At 40.5% G+C, this 19,603-nt stretch overlaps 1 protein-coding gene and 1 long non-coding RNA gene across 2 annotated transcripts in view; both read right to left on the bottom strand.

The window, feature by feature from the left end:
• Positions 1–11,166, bottom strand: part of brf1a (BRF1 general transcription factor IIIB subunit a) — a 117,064-nt gene extending 105,898 nt beyond the window's left edge. The window contains exons 1-3 of the mRNA XM_034111505.1: positions 10,917–11,166; positions 9,059–9,267; positions 3,926–4,009 (exon numbers count right to left, since the gene is read on the bottom strand). Of these exons, the coding sequence (XP_033967396.1) occupies positions 3,926–4,009; positions 9,059–9,242 (268 nt within the window). The 5' untranslated portion in view covers positions 9,243–9,267; positions 10,917–11,166. The remainder of the gene's footprint in view (positions 1–3,925; positions 4,010–9,058; positions 9,268–10,916) is intronic.
• A 1,208-nt stretch (positions 11,167–12,374) lies between these two features.
• LOC117468219 (uncharacterized) lies at positions 12,375–19,144 on the bottom strand. The gene is made up of 4 exons (XR_004554447.2): positions 18,873–19,144; positions 18,079–18,225; positions 17,736–17,807; positions 12,375–13,159 (listed from the first exon to the last, which is right to left on the bottom strand). It is a non-coding gene; the product is annotated as an uncharacterized lncRNA (long non-coding RNA).
• Between the last annotated feature and the right edge of the window lie 459 nt (positions 19,145–19,603).

The following is a 19,603-nucleotide window of genomic DNA, read 5'->3' as shown; positions in this document are numbered from 1 at the left end:
TCCTAGCCTCATGAAACTGTACAACAACAGACAGAGGGCTTTCGAATAATGTATGGCTGATGTAGGTATATTGACAATAACAGGGTTTCGGACGTTTACCAGGGCAGAAGTGATCGCTTGCCAAAACGTTTTTCATACCAAATCCCAGCATTAGTAGTAAGGGATTTTTGCCCATTTCTATCAACTTTTGAACGGTCAAAGTTGGTTAAAACTGTTTACCAAAACGGCGTAACAAATGCTATCAACACAAAAATGTCTTTCAAAAACGTATGAGACATAATAGAGCATGGAGATGGCATTATATCCTTCCATCATAATGTTTTAAGCCCTTTACGCACTCTTTAAATTTGACTAGATGCCTGACCACAACACAATGTTCATAACAGATTTATGACAAGAAGAACTTGACATAGCAGAGTCAAATGTTGCTGTGATGCAAGAAACATTTCTGACTTGTTTTGACAATGACATTTTGTGTTAAATAAATTATTACTCTGAGTCGCAGCTTTCCGATGGTGTTGACCACTACTATGTGACATTTATGGTTAACCCGCTACCTCCCCCTAAAGATCATCTGTCTCCAACTTAAAAAACTGAAAATGATCGTGGCGGTCCTCTAAGGGTTAAATTATGTACTCCATTTCAAGCATATTCCTGGTAAAAATAAGCATTTTTCAAACGTTCCAGTCTTTATGAATCCTTTAAGAAAGCCTCTAATAACCAAAACTTGTTCTTCATGCCCGCATTCAAAGAACCACACTAACAATAAAACTGAAGTATTCCCCAATCTTCATCTTCATATTTCTCTCACACCGGGACTAAACTAATCTGCTATCCTCCCACACACACACACACACACACACACACACACACACACACACACACACACACACACACACACACACACACACACACACACACACCACACACACACACACACACACACACACACACACACACACACACACACACACACACACACACACACACACACACACACACACACACACACACACACACACACACACACACACACACACACACACACACACACCACACACACACACACACACACACACACACACACACACACACACACACACACACACACACACACACACACACACACACACACACACACACACACACTCTCATTACTCAGCATCTGCTGCAGTGACAGCTCTGTGACTCTGCGTTGCTGAACATCAGACGCTGCAGTAACCGGCTGCTCAGACTCTCCGCCGGCAGCCAGCCAGCCATCTTGCCTTATTCCTTGTCTCTTTCTACAAGTTGTTGTTGATGTGTTTACAGATAAAAGATGTTGAGATAAAGCTCCAGCGACACTGACAAGGCTCTTCAGGGGCCACAGAAGAACGAGGAAGGGGTCAGTTTAGACCCTGAGAGATATACATCAAGCAGCTGCAACTGTCACTATTTACGGCCTCTTTAACTTTTTCCAGCTTCAGCCTAACAACCGGCGATATATTATATAAGTGTCTGTCTGGCAACCGTGCATCAGATCAGAATCATGAGGGCTAATCTGAACCAAAAAATGCTTTATCATCACCTTTTAAAAAGCTGAATTTTAACCCAGAAACACTTGAATGATATAACAGTCCTTCAAAAACAAACTCTTATGCAGCAAAGAGGAAAAACACTGGTGCTGTGACTTAAAGGTGCGCTCACTGTAGGAGCTCTTTGAACAAGCAGGATAAAAAGATTTAAGGTAAATCGCCTCCGAAAAAGCCTTTAATTACTCGCAGTTGTGTCAGACGAGGTTATAAAATCCAGCATGTTGCAACACTGCTGCTTTCTGAAGAACATTTGCACGCAACACTACAAGTGAAGATCATAAAATATATATTAAAGCACATGAACTAAGGCTGAAAAACCTGATAATGAGAAACATGTTAGGGATGTTTTCCTGAAACTACTTAGTCTCAGCCTCTTCTGGGAAATGTTTAACCTCTGAAGTCATCCTCCTTTGTAATAAATGTTGAAGTAGATGTTTGAAGTGTATACAAACAAATACAAGTGCATTCAATGTGTATGAATAATGACTTTTGAACCTTAAAATGTGCATAATATGTCCTCTGTGCACCTCCAACAAACAATATACTTAAAGCGAGGTGCAACACTACACCCCCGAGATCCGCCCAGAAATGCTGAAGGCTCTGGGTGTTGAGGGACTGTCATGGTTGACACGTCTCATCAACATTGTGTGGAGGTCGGAAACAGTACCGAAGGAGTGGCAGACCGGGGTGGTGGTTCCCCTTTTTAAAAAGGGGGGTCAGAGGGTGTGTGCCAATTACAGAGGCATCACACTACTCAGCCTCCCCGGGAAAGTTTACTCTAAGGTACTCGAAAGGAGGGTCAGGCCGATTGTCGAACCTCAGATTGAGGAGGAACAATGCGGATTCCGTCCTGGTCGTGGAACGACGGATCAGCTTTTTACTCTCGCAAGGATCCTGGAGGGGGCCTGGGAGTACGCTTATCCGGTCTACATGTGTTTTGTAGACTTGGAGAAGGCGTATGACCGGGTTCCCAGGGAGTTACTGTGGGAGGTGCTGCGGGAGTATGGGGTGAGGGGGTCTCTACTCAGGGCCATCCAATCTCTGTACTCCCAAAGTGAGAGCTGTGTCCGGGTCCTCGGCAGTAAGTCGGACCCATTTCCGGTGAGGGTTGGCCTCCGCCAGGGCTGCGCTTTGTCACCAATCCTGTTTGTAATATACATGGATCGGATTTCGAGGCGTAGTCGTGGGGGAGGGGGTCTGCAGTTCGGTGGACTAAGGATTGCACCACTGCTTTTTGCAGATGATGTGGTTCTAATGGCTTCATCGGTCTGCGACCTTCAGCACTCACTGGATCGGTTCGCAACCGAGTGTGAAGCGGCTGGGATGAGGATCAGCACCTCCAAATCTGAGGCCATGGTTCTCAGCAGGAAACCGATGGACTGTCCACTCTGAGTCCACTCCAAGTAGGGAATGAGTCCTTACCCCAAGTGAAGGGGTTCAAGTATCTCGGGGTCTTGTTCTCGAGTGAGGGAACAATGGAGCGTGAGATGGGCCGGAGAATCGGAGCAGCGGGAGCGGTACTGCAGTCGCTTTACCGTACCGTTGTGACAAAAAGGGAGCTGAGCCGGAAGGCAAAGCTCTCTGTCTACCGGGCCATTTTCGTTCCTACCCTCACCTATGGTCATGAAGGATGGGTCATGACCGAAAGAACGAGATCGCGGATACAAGCGGCCGAGATGGGTTTCCTCCGCAGGGTGGCTGGTGTCTCCCTTAGGGATAAGGTGAGAAGTTCAGTCATCAGGGAGGGACTCGGAGTTGAGCCGCTCCTCCTTCGCGTCGCAAGGAGCCAGTTGAGGTGGTTCGGGCACCTAGTTAGGATGCCACCTGGGCGACTCCCTAGGGAGGTGTTCCAGGCACGTCCAGCTGGGAAGAGACCAAGGGGTAGACCTAGGACCAGGTGGAGGGATTATATCTCTTCGCTGGCCTGGGAGCGCCTTGGGATCCCCCAGTCAGAGCTGGTTGATGTCGCCAGGGAAAAGGAAGTTTGGGGCTCTCTGCTGGAACTGCTACCCCCGCGACCCGACCACGGATAAGCGGGAGAAGATGGATGGATGGATGAAGGTGCAACACAGAAATAAGTAAACTAGACGTAAAGTAAAGAAGACATGAGATAAAACAGAAAGCAAAATCAAATACTGTATATTTCGATAATCTTGACATATGTGGATATAAAGATATAACTCCCTAACTTGTACTCGTGAAAACAGGAAGATACCAAAGTATCATTGACTAACATGAGCTACATTATGAAGGTTTTAGACTTGACTGATGAAACAGCAGTTTTATGCACAGCTGAACCTCGTGCAGACAGTGATGATAAAGTGACGTGTCGCCCCCTGCAGGTCACTCACCTCTCTGCACCGTCTGAGCTCTGGACTCCCTGCCCATGCCCTGGTAGTGGTTATTCTCTCCAAAACTCGGGTTGATATTTCCTCCTGAAGACAAAAAAAAAATACAGATAAGGATCAGAACAACAACAACTATTTTTCTTGGATATTTTAACGGAAAACAAAAGCAGATTCTTCGTGTCATTTAATCACTTTTACGACAATAAAAAGTTCATTTTTTCTTCCTAATGCCCATTTAATGGCGCATTTCCACTACAGCGCGGAGCTCGCTTTAAGCATGGCGATCCGTGCGGGGCCCGTTTTTGGTTGCGTTTCCACTTAGCGTAGTACCGGCTAGCGTGTACTATTTCCAGATTTTCTAGCCCCATAAAATCGAGGTTCTTTCCGGGCCAACAACCAGGCTGAGTATGCTAAACTAAAGAGAGAATCGCTGGCAAGGGGGCTACAAGTAACTACAACAAGATGAACATATTTGACCGTGATTTAATTGTAATACACGTTTCAAAATGATGCCGAAGTAACAACATACTGATACCGGTTAGTAAAAACCATGAATGAATGCTTTGACAAGTCTGCAGACAGACGGCAGGCGAAAAACCTTTTAAAATGCGTGTTTCCTGAATGGCAGGGTTCATACACTTTTTCACCAATGATTTTCAATGACTTCTCCATGACCTTTACCTCATTTTACATGACCAAAAAAATTACTCTTTCTCAGCGGTTCCACTGAAAATGGTTTATTTTAACATGGAACAGGAAAATAAGGTCTGCATATGAAACATGTTGTGCCTATCTAAAACAAATCGGCTTACTAGCTTCTACACGCTAAAGCAGCTAAAATCTCTCACCAGCAAAATACCTCAACAGTTAAATGCCATTACTATACATTATATATACTATATTATCATTATAGTATTACTATTTCTGCGATTAGATAAAATATAAATTATATTTGATGCAACTTTAGTTACATTTCCATGACTTTTCCAAAACTTTGGGAAAAGTATTGTTTTCCATAATTTTCCAGGGTCTGGAATTTGCATTTTGAATTTCCATGACTTTTCCAGGTTTTTAATGACCGTAAGAACCCTGGAATGGAGATCGGCTAAGCTAACATTGTATATGCTCCGACCGTCCACACTCACAACAACGGCCTATACAGACATAAATAAACCAGCGACTGTATTCGCCCTGACCAGTGGCGGCTCCAGAGTATTTTTGTTGGGTAATCTATGGTAGGGCTAACCCATACAGTGGTGGGGCTCAAATCAGTATTTGCAATGTAATTACATACACGCTCCCCTTGACAGTGAAACGCCACGCGTGAGGTACATTATTTCCCTGTCTCAATCCAAATTGAACTGTATGAAATAAAAAGGCACATTTGTCTTGTATGCTTGTCTTGTATCCTGCAATTTCCCCACAGGTGAAAGAGCTGACATGCTGAATACCGAACCCCTGCAATGGGGTCTGGGGGGATTCTTCCCCAGGAGATTTTTTGAAATACTAAAATAAAATACACATTCTGCTACTCTCTTGAGAAGAAAAATAAATAAATCTATTACTGCATGACATATTTAAAAAAATAAAATTGTTTTTTGTTACTTTGCTCTGAAAGCTGAACCTGCTGCTCCTCACAGAGAGAAGAGGGAAGAGGCTGTGTGAATTACTTTACATTGTGGATAAGGTTGGATAGCGGCCATTGTTCTGTGTGTCAAAACTAAAGACAGCCCACACACCTATCAATCATCAAACCGTGGGGTCTTATTTCTTTACGTGTTGATTTCTACACGTAATGTTGTATCGATGTATATAGAGATGTACTACAGCAAAAGTATTCTCCGTCGGGACTTCCTGCAACAACACCACTCAGTTATCTTGATTCTGATTGGCTTTGGTATTTCCAGGCAAGTGGCTTCTGAAATCAATCTTACTAACTGCTGTCTGTGCAGTTTACTCCGCGCGAGTTGGCGGACTTTATTTAGCTTACTTTAACATCATTTTTCATGGTGGCTAAGCCATTTCTTGGTATGGCTGTAGCCTACCCCAGCCATACCCTGGTGCCGCCACTGGCCATGAGACAGACAGTCTGTGGTTTGTACTTGTTTAACTTTTGTCTAGTTTCTGAACAGATATGAGGAGCTGTGAGCTTGAGTGCTAACAGCTAACGGCTGATGTTGTTTTTCTGGGGTTCTCATTGAAGATGATGCCACGGCTCCGCCTACACTGCGTTACTATAGATACTACCCCAGTTCCTAAACTGTAATTGAAATGCTCTATAAAGTGAGCCAGTCCTAACAAGGCCTAATGAGGCCTAGCCATACCGAGCGAGGCCGTGTAGTGGAAATGCGCCATAACTGTCCCGAGCAGCCCGTTTTACTTAGTTTATTTATCAGGGAAAACACATTAAACATTGCAACATGTTACAGTAACACGACACAGATTTTCTGCATGCAGGGTTACTAGTCAAGACCAAGATACAACCCCTGTGATCCATTTGACAAAAAGGAAGGCTATTTAGTATGTATGAATGTAAACAAAAAATCATAATACGGGGAGAAATGTATAAAAATGTCCTAGAAATAACAGGAAAGCTAATTTGCATATTCACAGGGAATAATCAGCTTATCCAAATTGCATGTTTTGCATTACCTCCTACAGTAATTGTGTTCACTATTTGGATTACTGTACAATTTGTTAGTTGTTCTGCTCTATTCTTGTTATGCAGTAGATATAACATGAAATATCCATCAAATATGCCACTAAACACAATGATAGAGAAGGGGTCCTGTAAATAAAAAGAACGGGAAATCCTGGTTTAGTTGATAAAATGTTTTGAAAGTGTTAACAGAAAAGTTCCCTTAGGTCAAAATTGTCTTGTTTAATCTGCCATAACCAAAAAATGTTTAATTTACATTCAAAGAGAATAAAAAATACTTTGATATTATTACATTTTTGTGATAACCCTAACTGTTTCAGCTTTGAACCCAAGTGATGCATGATGCAAAAAACGAAACACAACCTGCAGAAATCAGCATGAAGTATTGCATTGTAATCTGATAGCGCGATCTAGTGGTCACTCAGAGGAACTACAGAACATGTAACGTGCGTCTGGAGCAGGCTCAGCAGGAGGGAGACATCCTGCAGGCTGAAGGTCAAACATAATCTGGAGGTAAATGTCACACACTGATAAGCAGCTGTGGAACAACACACACATTAACATTACCTCACGGAGCGAGTGTGTTAGATACACACACATCTGACGAGTAGGAGGACAAATATGTGCTGATAGTTTAAGAATGATTCATGTTTATATTCCTTAACTTCCTATTAGAAATCTGAATTTACATTAAAACTGTTAGGAAAAAGGAAAACTCAAGGAATGTTTCACTATCTACATAAACAATTATATAATTTACAAATAAAAACAAACAACAACCCAGAGAGAAGAATTCCAGTAAAGATATATTTAGGAAATAATCAATAAATCCATTTAAAAAAAAAAAGGTAACACTGGAAGGTCACACGTTTCTTACATGTTTTCTTTGATGGCCATCATTCTCTCTTCTTAGAAATGAAATCACATGAAATGATAAGCTGATAGCAATTTCTCCCGTCCTCTGCATAAAATAAGTTAGCAAAGTGCTACATTTACAAAAAAAACATAGAAAAAACAGATTCCTTATAATTTTCCTATCCTAAAAACACTAATGCAACACTGTAAATATACCAGTTTAACAATAAAAATCTTGCATTAAATATGTTGGATATCCCCTTCGACACGATTTGGAAAAATAACTAATTGCGATTCTTGTTGACCGATATTGCAACTGCACGATATTGGAGGGAATGATCATTTTTGAAACATTATTCACGTCATTATTGAAAATATATCCAATTATTATGGTCTGTGTTTCTTTAGTGGATCTGTACCAAACACATTTGTATTGTTAAAACTGTTCAACAAGATTTGCAGGCTGCGATATGTCTGCTGCTCCACAATACTTCATTTCATACTGCACTAGTTTATATTGCAATAACACTTTGATTAATTGTGCAGCTCTAGTCAGTGACTCTCACCCTCAGAGGAGACTAACTGTGCAGCTCTAGTCAGTGACTCTCACCCTCAGAGGAGACAAACTGTGCAGCTCTAGTCAGTGACTCTCACCCTCAGAGGAGACAAACTGTGCAGCTCTAGTCAGTGACTCTCACCCTCAGAGGAGACAAACTGTGCAGCTCTAGTCAGTGACTCTCACCCTCAGAGGAGACTAACTGTGCAGCTCTAGTCAGTGACTCTCACCCTCAGAGGAGACTAACTGTGCAGCTCTAGTCAGTGACTCTCACCCTCAGAGGAGACTAACTGTGCAGCTCTAGTCAGTGACTCTCACCCTCAGAGGAGACTAACTGTGCAGCTCTAGTCAGTGACTCTCACCCTCAGAGGAGACAAACTGTGCAGCTCTAGTCAGTGACTCTCACCCTCAGAGGAGACTAACTGTGCAGCTCTAGTCAGTGACTCTCACCCTCAGAGGAGACAAACTGTGCAGCTCTAGTCAGTGACTCTCACCCTCAGAGGAGACAAACTGTGCTGCTCTAGTCAGTGACTCTCACCCTCAGAGGAGACTAACTGTGCAGCTCTAGTCAGTGACTCTCACCTTCAGAGGAGACAAACTGTGCAGCTCTAGTCAGTGACTCTCACCCTCAGAGGAGACAAACTGTGCAGCTCTAGTCAGTGACTCTCACCCTCAGAGGAGACAAACTGTGCAGCTCTAGTCAGTGACTCTCACCCTCAGAGGAGACAAACTGTGCAGCTCTAATCAGTGACTCTCACCCTCAGAGGAGACTAACTGTGCAGCTCTAGTCAGTGACTCTCACCCTCAGAGGAGACTAACTGTGCAGCTCTAGTCAGTGACTCTCACCCTCAGAGCAGACTAACTGTGCAGCTCTAGTCAGTGACTCTCACCCTCAGAGGAGACTAACTGTGCAGCTCTAGTCAGTGACTCTCACCCTCAGAGGAGACTAACTGTGCAGCTCTAGTCAGTGACTCTCACCCTCAGAGGAGACTAACTGTGCAGCTCTAGTCAGTGACTCTCACCCTCAGAGGAGACTAACTGTGCAGCTCTAGTCAGTGACTCTCACCCTCAGAAGAGACAAACTGTCCGACGGCCGACGAGCCTCCGCCCCCCGTCTCCACGAACTCAACCTCGGAGACGATGATGTTGTCCTCCAGCACGGAGCCGCAGGTCATGCAGACGGCATCTCCGCGGGCCTGGTCCACATCGATGTCCGTACTGCCGCAGTTCCTGCACACCTTCGAACTCATGGTGGCGCACAGCGAGCCGCAAAGCCTGATGGGAAAAGATAACAGAGAGACATTTTAAAACAAAGAATCCGCAACAAAATTAATAAAATCATATTTTTTTTTTATATTTGTCTCTAATGGAGTTGCACGATCATTTCCATTGGACAAATGTTTTTCTCTGTTATAACTCAAAATCGGTGTCAAAGGCTGATTGAAGCAAGTTTCAACTTCAGCTTCAAAATGCAGAGAAGAAAAACAAGAATCAGAAATGTGTTCAGGTTCGTAGGTCCTCTCGAAATTCAAGTTGTTCTGCATGTTTGACACTTTTTCATCAATAAAAGCATTTCAGTTTTACAGAGAATGCAATTAACACACTTGTGTTATCATAAGAACATGTACTTACTTACATGTTCTTATGATGACATACTTCTTGTTTACTTAAGTATTTTTATTTTAAAGACCTGCATACAGTACTCCTACAGTATATTTACAGGGAAATATTGCATATCGACTACATTTATTGGGCGTTTGTAGTTTCTGCTTTCTTTTCAGATCGCAAAATTATCGTGGAGTTGCATTAATTAACAACAAATAAAGTACTGTACTTTATTATAGTACTTGAGTAAAAGTTCGGATTACTTATCTGATAACATTTATTTTAAATTAAATCCACCTGATATATGCAATAAAATACCATTATATAAGAAAAAGTCAAATACAATAAAAATGTAGTTTAGTTAATTATCTGATTACTTAGATAAACCCTTATGTAAAAAGAAATAAGTATTTTACTTTAGGTAAGTACTTTTAAACTGTGGTATTACTACTTTTATTTAGGCAAAAGTACTTTTCACACCACTGATTATTCTAAAATGGGCCATTCTGCATAATGTGTACTTTACTTTTGATACTTGAGTACATGTTGCTGATAATACTTCTGTACTTTTACTTAAGTATCATTTTGAACTCACTTGTTTAACGCATTACTTTAACTGGCAATTTACAACTTCAGTAATGTTTTAAATGCATGATTTGAACTTGTAATAAAGTACTTTTAGAATGTTGCATTAGTACTTTTACTCAATTAAAGGTCTAACTATTTATTCCTTCACTGATCATTCTAAAAACGTGCATTCTGAATAATGAGTACGTGTACCTTTAAAACTTTTAAGTTGATGCTGATACTTTTATACCTCTGTAGAATTTAAAATGCATGACTTTCACTTGGAGCAGAGTATCTTTACAGTGTTGTACTTGTATTTAAACTTGAGTACAGTACCATTGTACTCTGTTTATGGCATGAACCAGAGGCAGATTCTGCAGAGCTCCAGCCGCTGCTCTGCTCCCATTAGCCGGCTAGCTACGTGGCAACTGGGAGGCTAGCTCAGCATTTTCTTCTCATCTAGCCGAAATACGAGTCATTTCACGGGGTAAAGTTGACAACCAGTCGTGAATAGAGTCACTTCGCTTTGATACATCACGTTTAATTGGTATAGTTTGTCATTGAGTGGATAGTTACTATATGAACCTCTCGCATGTTGACAGCTGAGGAAGCTAACGAGGCTCTGCTAGCCGGCAACACAGACTTCAATACACACTTTAACAAACATGTACATGATTTAAAGCGCGTGTAATACAAGGAGCAGCTTCACAGGGGGTTAAAGAGCCACATAATGATGGTGTAGGTGTGCATACCTTCAGTCCGGGGAACAGTAGATGTTTCCAGCCACGCTTTTCGAAACGTGTCAGCCTCCTCGGCGCAAGTGTTTTTCTACAATGAAACGGATTTTTTAATGACTTCTCATTGACTGTGAAGCTTATCGCATTGTATCTGTGGTGGTTAGAGAGCAAACAGCAACGTGACAGTGCTCAGAGGTTTGCTAAATGCTGTAATATCGCTGCAATCCTCAACACAACACACCCAACATGTGCGCCTGATCCTGTGGAGACACGGGCGATACCAACTCGGGCCAGAGGGGTGGCAGGTTGTCAATATGTTGATTAATTAATATCAAAATAAAGTGGGTCATTTTTTGAAGACGTGAGGGAGAATTGAGAATAAAGTGTTATGTCAGGTGTTGGGAAAATATATAATCATTAAAGTATAAATACCGGTAACAGCTACCCTTACTTGGGTAATGGTATTTCTTAGGTAATGGCACTTCTTACGTCCCGGCATTTTAATTGACAGTTAAAGGTGGGGTAGGTAAATTTGAGAAACCGGCTCGAGATCGCTAGAATTTGAAAATACACAGCCGGAGAAAATCTGCCACTTCCTCACAGAGCCCCTCCTTCAACACACACGAACGCGCACATGACCAATGAGGGCACGAGAGAAGTTTGTGCCCCGATGGAAAGCTGACAGGCCGGTAGGCCATCCAGTTATTTTAGCCTGGCCGGCTCAGATGATTGGTCAGGTAAGCCGTAACAAAAGTACAACCAATCCGTTTAGCCGGGCCGGCTAAACGGATTGGTTGTACTTTTGTACTTTTTACAGTATTACGGCTTCTACAGATGAAATTTTTGTATGGATTTTTTGTCAAAGCACTTAAAATATTTATTGCTATCGGGATGTTAAGAGCATTCCATGGAATATAACAAAAAGTGTATCTCGAGCCGGTTTCTTAAACTTACCTACCCCACCTTTAAGTCTAATCAAATCATAAAGTTACACTAAAATACAATCTATTTTAAATTATTAAATGTGAAAGTACTTAAATTGTCGCGTTTGCACAGGATACAGCAGGATAACTGTCTCATGTTAGTTAAAATAATAGTTAAAACAAATCTGATTAATTTGATTTATGTGACACAATTTCTGAAAAATGTAATGCATTTTTTTAAATTAAAATTTCCATTGAAAAATGTAGCAAATTATTGGATTGTTTCAATAACTTCCATGTGATGAGACTGAGACCCAATGACTCAAATCCAGTGCAACATTGTATAACTACACTGGACAAGTATGGCTCCCCTATTTATATTGGATTTTAGTCCACCATAGGAAAGTGGTCATTAAGCTGTTTTTTATTAAAATGTTTACTAGAGCACAAAATAGTTTATGGACCTAATCTTGCTCACAAATTGCAATCCAACACATACCACTTATTAGACAGAAACGTAGAAATGGACACAAGAAATTGCTCCAACATGAAAGTTTAAAGTTACATTTCCTTTAATTGTTTCAGATTACAAAAAAAGATATGTTAGCGTTATGGCATATTTCTTTAGTCGAGTCGAGGTAGGAATAAAATGTAGGTTAAACAAATGCATCCCATTAATATAGCTTTGCAACCCATAAGGCACTTTAAAAAAAACACAAGTCAGCAATTACCCACAATCATTCTTGTACTGGTTGTAAAGAAGGATGTAAACCAGGGGTGTCCAAACTACGGCCCGAGGGGCCAACTGCGGTCCATTTTCAATTAGCCTTCAGCAAATACAAAAAGTATATTGGAATATGGCCCACACCTGAAACTTGCTCTCTTCTTATATTGTACTTCTTAAATATATGTGTAAACAAATAAAACACAGTAGTATTCATGTGTTAGTATACCCACTTTTCAGATAAATTGCGTCAATTAAAGTTGAAAACATTCTCTAAAATACCTTAGTTGATAAAAAAAAGCCCAATACTTATTTGCTTAAAATATACCCTTCCTATTTCCCTTTATAATAAGCAATCTGAGGTTTATAACTTAACTTATGAGGCAATATATCCCACCTCTACTGAGGGGCCAACCCTTCGAATATCTTTCAGTGAAAAAAGTGTGGACACCCCTGAGGTAAACAATCACACATTGGGAGCTATTAAGGGTTAATTATTTGGCCCACAGAAACGTTGACCCATATACGTGGGGATCGAATCGCTGACCCTCCGATTTGAAACAGCAAAATACATTATGCAGCGAAGCAGCAGGAGCACCTCCATCTTTCTCCTGATAAAAAAACAGTACAGTATTTAAAGTGTATACATTAGGTGCTTAAATTGAAGCTGTAAGTGGTATAGGGCAATATGGACAAACATTCCTATCATATAATTGTATACCAAGATAATAAATGTAGTTATTCTACTCTACAATATTTAATGTTCAATTCGGGTTCATCTTATTCTACTTTAGGTATATATTAATTTCGTGTTCCTGCATTTTACTATACCATTGTGTCTCTTTAATTGCACTATTTTATTTATGTGTATGTCTTTAGTATAGTAGTATGTATGCACTGTTGTAAATCACTGGGATTTAAGATTTCCATTGCCAAAAACGATGCTCTAGTTTAGATTGTGTGCATATGATCAGGATATTATTGTGCAATGAGTAGAAACAGGGCAATACAGTGATCATTGTGTGTGTGTGTGTGTGTGTGTGTGTGTGTGTGTGTGTGTGTGTGTGTGTGTGTGTGTGTGTGTGTGTGTGTGTGTGTGTGTGTGTGTGTGTGTGTGTGTGTGTGTGTGTGTGTGTGTGTGTGTGTGTGTGTGTGTGTGTGTGTGTGTGTGTGTGTGTGTGTGTGTGTGTGTGTGTGTGTGTCAGGGTGGGATTTTCACGGCGGCCATGACGGCCATGCCGTGGTAGCCCCTCGGCCTGGCCGTTATGCCCCACAAATAATTGTACGTCCTACGGACACCATTAGGCCATAAGGTGAACCCTGTTATAGTTTCAACCCGCTCCACAGAAGTGGAACTACATAATCTTCAGTTCATAAAAAATAACGAGTCGTGCTTATCCACCAAAAAAAAGTTCGTCGCTAAAATTCCTGCCAATTCTTCTAGGCACGTAATTATTGGCTGAACTAGTCCCTTCAAAGCGTAATAATATCTTGGTCCAAAGTGCCACGGTTCGTCACGTGATCGTGCTACACCAATTGGGTAGCTGCATATTGTCAACAGAAGTGAAAGATGGCCGCCTACATGGTTGCGCTAAACCAGACCAAATGGATTCTAAACAGTGCAGTATGCTTGTTTTATGTCATGTTTTGTCATATGTCTTAATACATCACTAAGTCCGAGGTATTTGCGTTATATACGCGGTATTTGTGAGAGGTTTTACTATCTGGGAACAGAGTTGACCATCGAATCAACTTTGACTAGCAGCGTTTATCAGCCAACTCCAGCTACAAACAATTTCCCCACGGGAATTAATAAAGTATATCAAACTCAAATTTATCAAACTATCATTCCTGGACTACCATGTTCGCATCGCTAGGCTCATTGGCTGAGCTCGTGGATTATTCCATTAGACTGAGGACTTTTTGTCTGTCTGTTGTTACCCTGTACACGTTAAATGCACTCTTAAAATGACTTGATTTCATACATAGCTGCGTCCAAGAAGAAGGTTAACTTGTTACGTTAAGTAATTTAGATCAATAAAATGCAGTACTTCCAGGCTGAAGACTTTTCTTTTTGTCGCTGCTTTTAATTGAACTATTCATATCTTAGACTGCACTGTAACTTTTATCCATGTATTTTTTTTTTTTTAATGTTTATTTTATTAGCTTTTCTTTTTAATGACTGATTTTAAATGCCATTTTCTTAATGTCTTTCATTTTTTGTAAAGCACTTTGAATTGCCTTGTGTTGAAAAGTGCTATATAAATAAACGTGCCTTGCCTTACTTATACCAATGTCCATTGATTCATTTATTTACTCATTCTTCCCTCCACAAATGAAAACAACACTGATGAACCATAAAAACGAGATTTATTACAAATATAAAAAGGTATGACGTAGAAAACAGTACAAAACAGAATAAGGACATGTAATGGAGTATAATTGATTGGTGTCAGGTGATCGTGATCCGCAGCCACTGCTGGGCGGAGCGGCTGATTGGTGCTGTGATTGCCTCAGCTGGTTAAAAGAGTCCTGCTGATTATACTCTGTGTTCTAGTTTGGTTTTGAAGCCATCTAAATTACTTAACGTAACAAGTTAACCTTCTTCTTGGACGCAGCTATGTATGAAATCAAGTAATTTTAAGAGTGCATTTAACGTGTACAGGGTAACAACAGACAGACAAAAAGTCCTCAGTCTAATGGAATAATCCACGAGCTCAGCCAATGAACCTAGCGATGCGAACATGGTAGTCCAGGAATGATAGTTTGATAAATTTGAGTTTGATATACTTTATTAATTCCCGTGGGGAAATTGTTTGTAGCTGGAGTTGGCTGATAAACGCTGCTAGTCAATGTTGATTCGATGGTCAACTCTGTTCCCAGATAGTAAAACCTCTCACAAATACCGCGTATATAACGCAAATACCTCGGACTTAGTGATGTATTAAGACATATGACAAAACATGACATAAAACAAGCATACTGCACTGTTTAGAATCCATTTGGTCTGATTTAGCGCAACCATGTAGGCGGCCATCTTTCACTTCTGTTGACAATATGCAGCTACCCAATTGGTGTAGCACGATCACGTGACGAACCGTGGCACTACTTTGGACCAAGATATTATTACGCTTTGAAGGGACTAGTTCAGCCAATAATTACGTGCCTAGAAGAATTGGCAGGAATTTTAGCGACGAACTTTTTTTTGGTGGATAAGCACGACTCGTTCTTTTTTATGAACTAAAGATTATGTAGTTCCACTTCTGTGGAGCGGGATTTCTTTTCTAGAGGACTTTTCGAGGTTCACCTTGTGGCCTACATGGCCTTTGGGCCCCTTGCACTGTTAACAGTTGCTTTCAATGCGTCAGAACAGTGGTTTCTGAACTGCATTATGCTGCGTTCACAACGGCCGCGATGCGAATACTCGCATTGCTCTAACCGCTGGAGTTTCACGGCTGTCAGCTGTGTTTACTCCTGTCATTCAAACGGGACGCGCTGGAGAGGGGGCCGGGCTTATATCCATGTAATACTGTGGTGGAAACCAACTACGACCAAATTAACCTATTTTATCGTGATTTCATGTTTCAAAATGATGCCTGTGAGGGAATAATAAGCTTTCTGCCTGTTGACCTGTACGACGAACCCTAAGTCTGTTATCTGTCTTAAGGAATGGGAAGTCTCAGCTATTGTTGACATTATAAGTTTTATGAGTCAGATAAGTGATTCAGTGTCTCCAGGTGTTCACGTATACCTTCCCCCAATATGTGAGTTGACTCTCTGTAAACTAGTTAAAAGGTCTATCGAGAGACAGGCTGATCAGAATTGACATGACAACCCACCCGTGCAGTCAGAAACTTTTGCTGCTGTGACTTGTGATATGAATTCTCCGGCCGTTTGAATTGTAATAAACTACCAGTGTTTGACATCAAAGCTCCAACTCTCCTCGTGTCTCTCTGAGTCCTGACTCTCCATTGCTGCAGAAGTTTCCCTTACAATGCCGAAGTAACTAAATACTGATAACGGTTAGTAAAAATCATGCTTTAATGCGTGTTGTGAGGAAATATTTGTATGTATTCATGTTAGTAAACTATCAAGATGCTTAAAAAGGGAAAATGATTTGGGTAGAACACTGAACTGTTTTTGGGGCCTGTGAACATTTGGTTTTTTGAGGACAAAGGAAGAGGGGGAAGGTGTGGAGTTAACATACAGTCATCTCAGATCCCTGTGATAATGATGTGAGGTGTTGATGATAATTTGGGCAGCCAATCACTGGTGTGGAAGGGAGGCGCAGATAACTCCTCCTCTGGTCAGCGAGGTATTTAGACAGGAACCCCGCTGTGTGCCCTCTCTCTCTCCTCTCGCTGGCACACGTGAGTATCAGGTAAATGTGGGATCCCACAGATCTGTATTTATTTTGTACTGTATTTGATTGTATTGCATTGTTTTATTACCATTAAAGTGGATTATTGTTTAACGGTTACTTGGCAGCAGTGAATTCCTTCCTGTAAGAATAATCAGCATGTTTAGGGACGCGAGGAGATTTAAGAAAGCGGACGAGTTGTCCACCAAATCTCCTAACAGTGTGCAGACAAGACGGCAGGCGAAAAACCTTTTAAAATGCGTGTTTTGTGAATGGAGATTGGACCCATAAGGCTAAACTAACGTTGTAGCTGCTCCGTCCACACTCACAACAACGTCCTAAAGACAGAATTAAAGCAGCGACTGTATTCGTCATGACATAGCCTGTCTGTGGTTTGTACATCTTTAACTTTTGGTGTGTGTGTGTGTGTGTGTGTGTGTGTGTGTGTGTGTGTGTGTGTGTGTGTGTGTGTGTGTGTGTGTGTGTGTGTGTGTGTGTGTGTGTGTGTGTGTGTGTGTGTGTGTGTGTGTGTGTGTGTGTGTGTGTGTGTGTGTTATATCAAATATTATTATCGCTATTATAATCTTTAATGAATAAATAATAGTGCTGTCAATTTATTGAATAAATTGAATTGCATTAATCCCAATAATAATCTGTGATTATTAAAATAAATTAAACACTTCTTTTTTTGTAGTGGTGGGAGATAAAGACAAAACATTTTTATTTTATCACATTATTTCAGAATAATTGGCATGAAGTGCGGTGAAACATATATTTGTGGCCTTGCACTTATTGAAAATACATTCTAGTTTAATTAAAAATCTTACATGTCAGAGGGTGCTTCTCAGAAATCATAGCGGATAGGGTTGGAATGTATCATCTGCCGAACGTGAACTTGCCTAATTATTCAGGTAGACAAGAGAGAGAGAAAACATTAGATTATAAACCATCGGGCTGCAGCAAGTGCTGGTTAAACAGAGACTCTAATTGACATCAGAGAAGTTCGGTCAGTGTTTTGTTCCCTACTGTTTAAGTAGTGTGTTAGCTGTTTACTTATGGGGATTGCATTTACGCTTCAAAAATGTCTACAAAAAATGTCTACAGGTACTCTGCAGCTTTGAGCTCACAAAACAAAAACAGAGGTTGAATCAAAGATAGTGTTTTTCTGACCCTGTAAAGAAGGGGTCGGAGATGCTTTCTTCAGGCCTCTCCTGTGGGCGTCCATTGGCTGTCAGGATCCAAACCAGAGAGGTTTCAGGAGGAAGAAGCCCCTTCTCTATCTCCCCAAGCTGACTCATTGCAAGCCTCTACCTGTACCTGCATGAGAAGAGAAGTTAGTGTAAATAGGGACGCAGTAACAACAATACTCACAGTTTGTGCATGTCACATTAAAGTTACTTCACCCTAAAAAAAATGATGGGTTATTTTATTTAACTCTGTTTAATCATTTTGGGTCATTTTCTTGGGTCTTTGTTACTTTTGTCTCTGTCGTGATCAATGTCCAACTAAAGTCCTCAACATACAGAGGAAGGAACAAGTTTCTTTAGCTTTTGTTTCAACCAAGTAATATTGTAGAGATAAAAACACGCCTGTATGTCTTTCGTAATTTACAGTGCAGTGTGCATTTTTAACATTTAAAAAAAAATTATAAATAAAAGTTGTTATTGATTTTTATTCCTGTCAGTATTCTGAAATCAAAGCTAGATTGACACCTTTTTAAAACTTGCAAAGCACATTTATCTGACTGCAACCAACTAAAGATGCATTTCATTATCAAGTCAAAGTTAATCAAATGTCAGAAAATTCAATCCCAGTTTCTCAGTCCGGCGATTTCATTCAATTGCTTACGGTCAGTACGAACCTCAGATATTCACTTTTTATAATACATAAAACAACGAAAAGCATGACATGTTTTTATGTTTCATGATGAAAACGGCATTTGTTTTGCTTGTTAATTAGCATACCTATTTCAAGATCAAGGAAGTAGGCCTGAAGCTCCGTTCACCTGTTCCGTGTTTTGACGACTTTCAAAAACGCAATTCTGACCCGTTTTTAAGTTTCTTATGGTTGGACTTAAAGATAATGAAAACACATCTATTACACTGACAGTAAGATTAATATAGTAAATTATAATACATTACATGAGCTTTTAGACGGTGTAAAGAAAACTGCATCACTAGGACATATTAAAGATCGACAAATGAAAGTGAAACAGTCTTGTGAACGAAGTCCTTAGGAGCAATCTCGACTCTTTCCTTCAAAATAAAAGCACGAGTTAAATGTAAACGTGGTTATATTTGTGTATGTGATATGAAGAGAAATAAAACTGTTGTTGCGTCTCAAACGTTGATTCAAGGAAGTCATATTTGTCAGCAGCTAAAAATAGTTATTCAAAAGGATTATTAAAAGTTGTATTTTGTGTCAGTTTTTATTTTGTTTTTCTACGTTGCTCCACCCTGTGTGTGTCTTGTATCATCTCGTCACTGTTGTGTAAAACATACAAACTATGTATTACATCCAAATAGTAATAATAGAGATTTTGTTTTTCTGTATATGTATTCAATTCAAAGTTAATATGAAATATGTACATTCTAGAATCAACACAACACTCTGCAAGTTACGTAGTTTATTTAAAGTGTCCTTCTGACACAAAGCTCGTACATTTCCATAATTCTTTTGTTTATGAACGTTAAAA

The sequence above is a fragment of the Pseudochaenichthys georgianus genome, chromosome 22, assembly GCF_902827115.2.
Source record: "Pseudochaenichthys georgianus chromosome 22, fPseGeo1.2, whole genome shotgun sequence".
Taxonomy (NCBI): domain Eukaryota; kingdom Metazoa; phylum Chordata; class Actinopteri; order Perciformes; family Channichthyidae; genus Pseudochaenichthys; species Pseudochaenichthys georgianus.
Note: the sequence above shows the minus strand (reverse complement) of the source record. Positions and strands in the feature narration are given on the sequence as shown.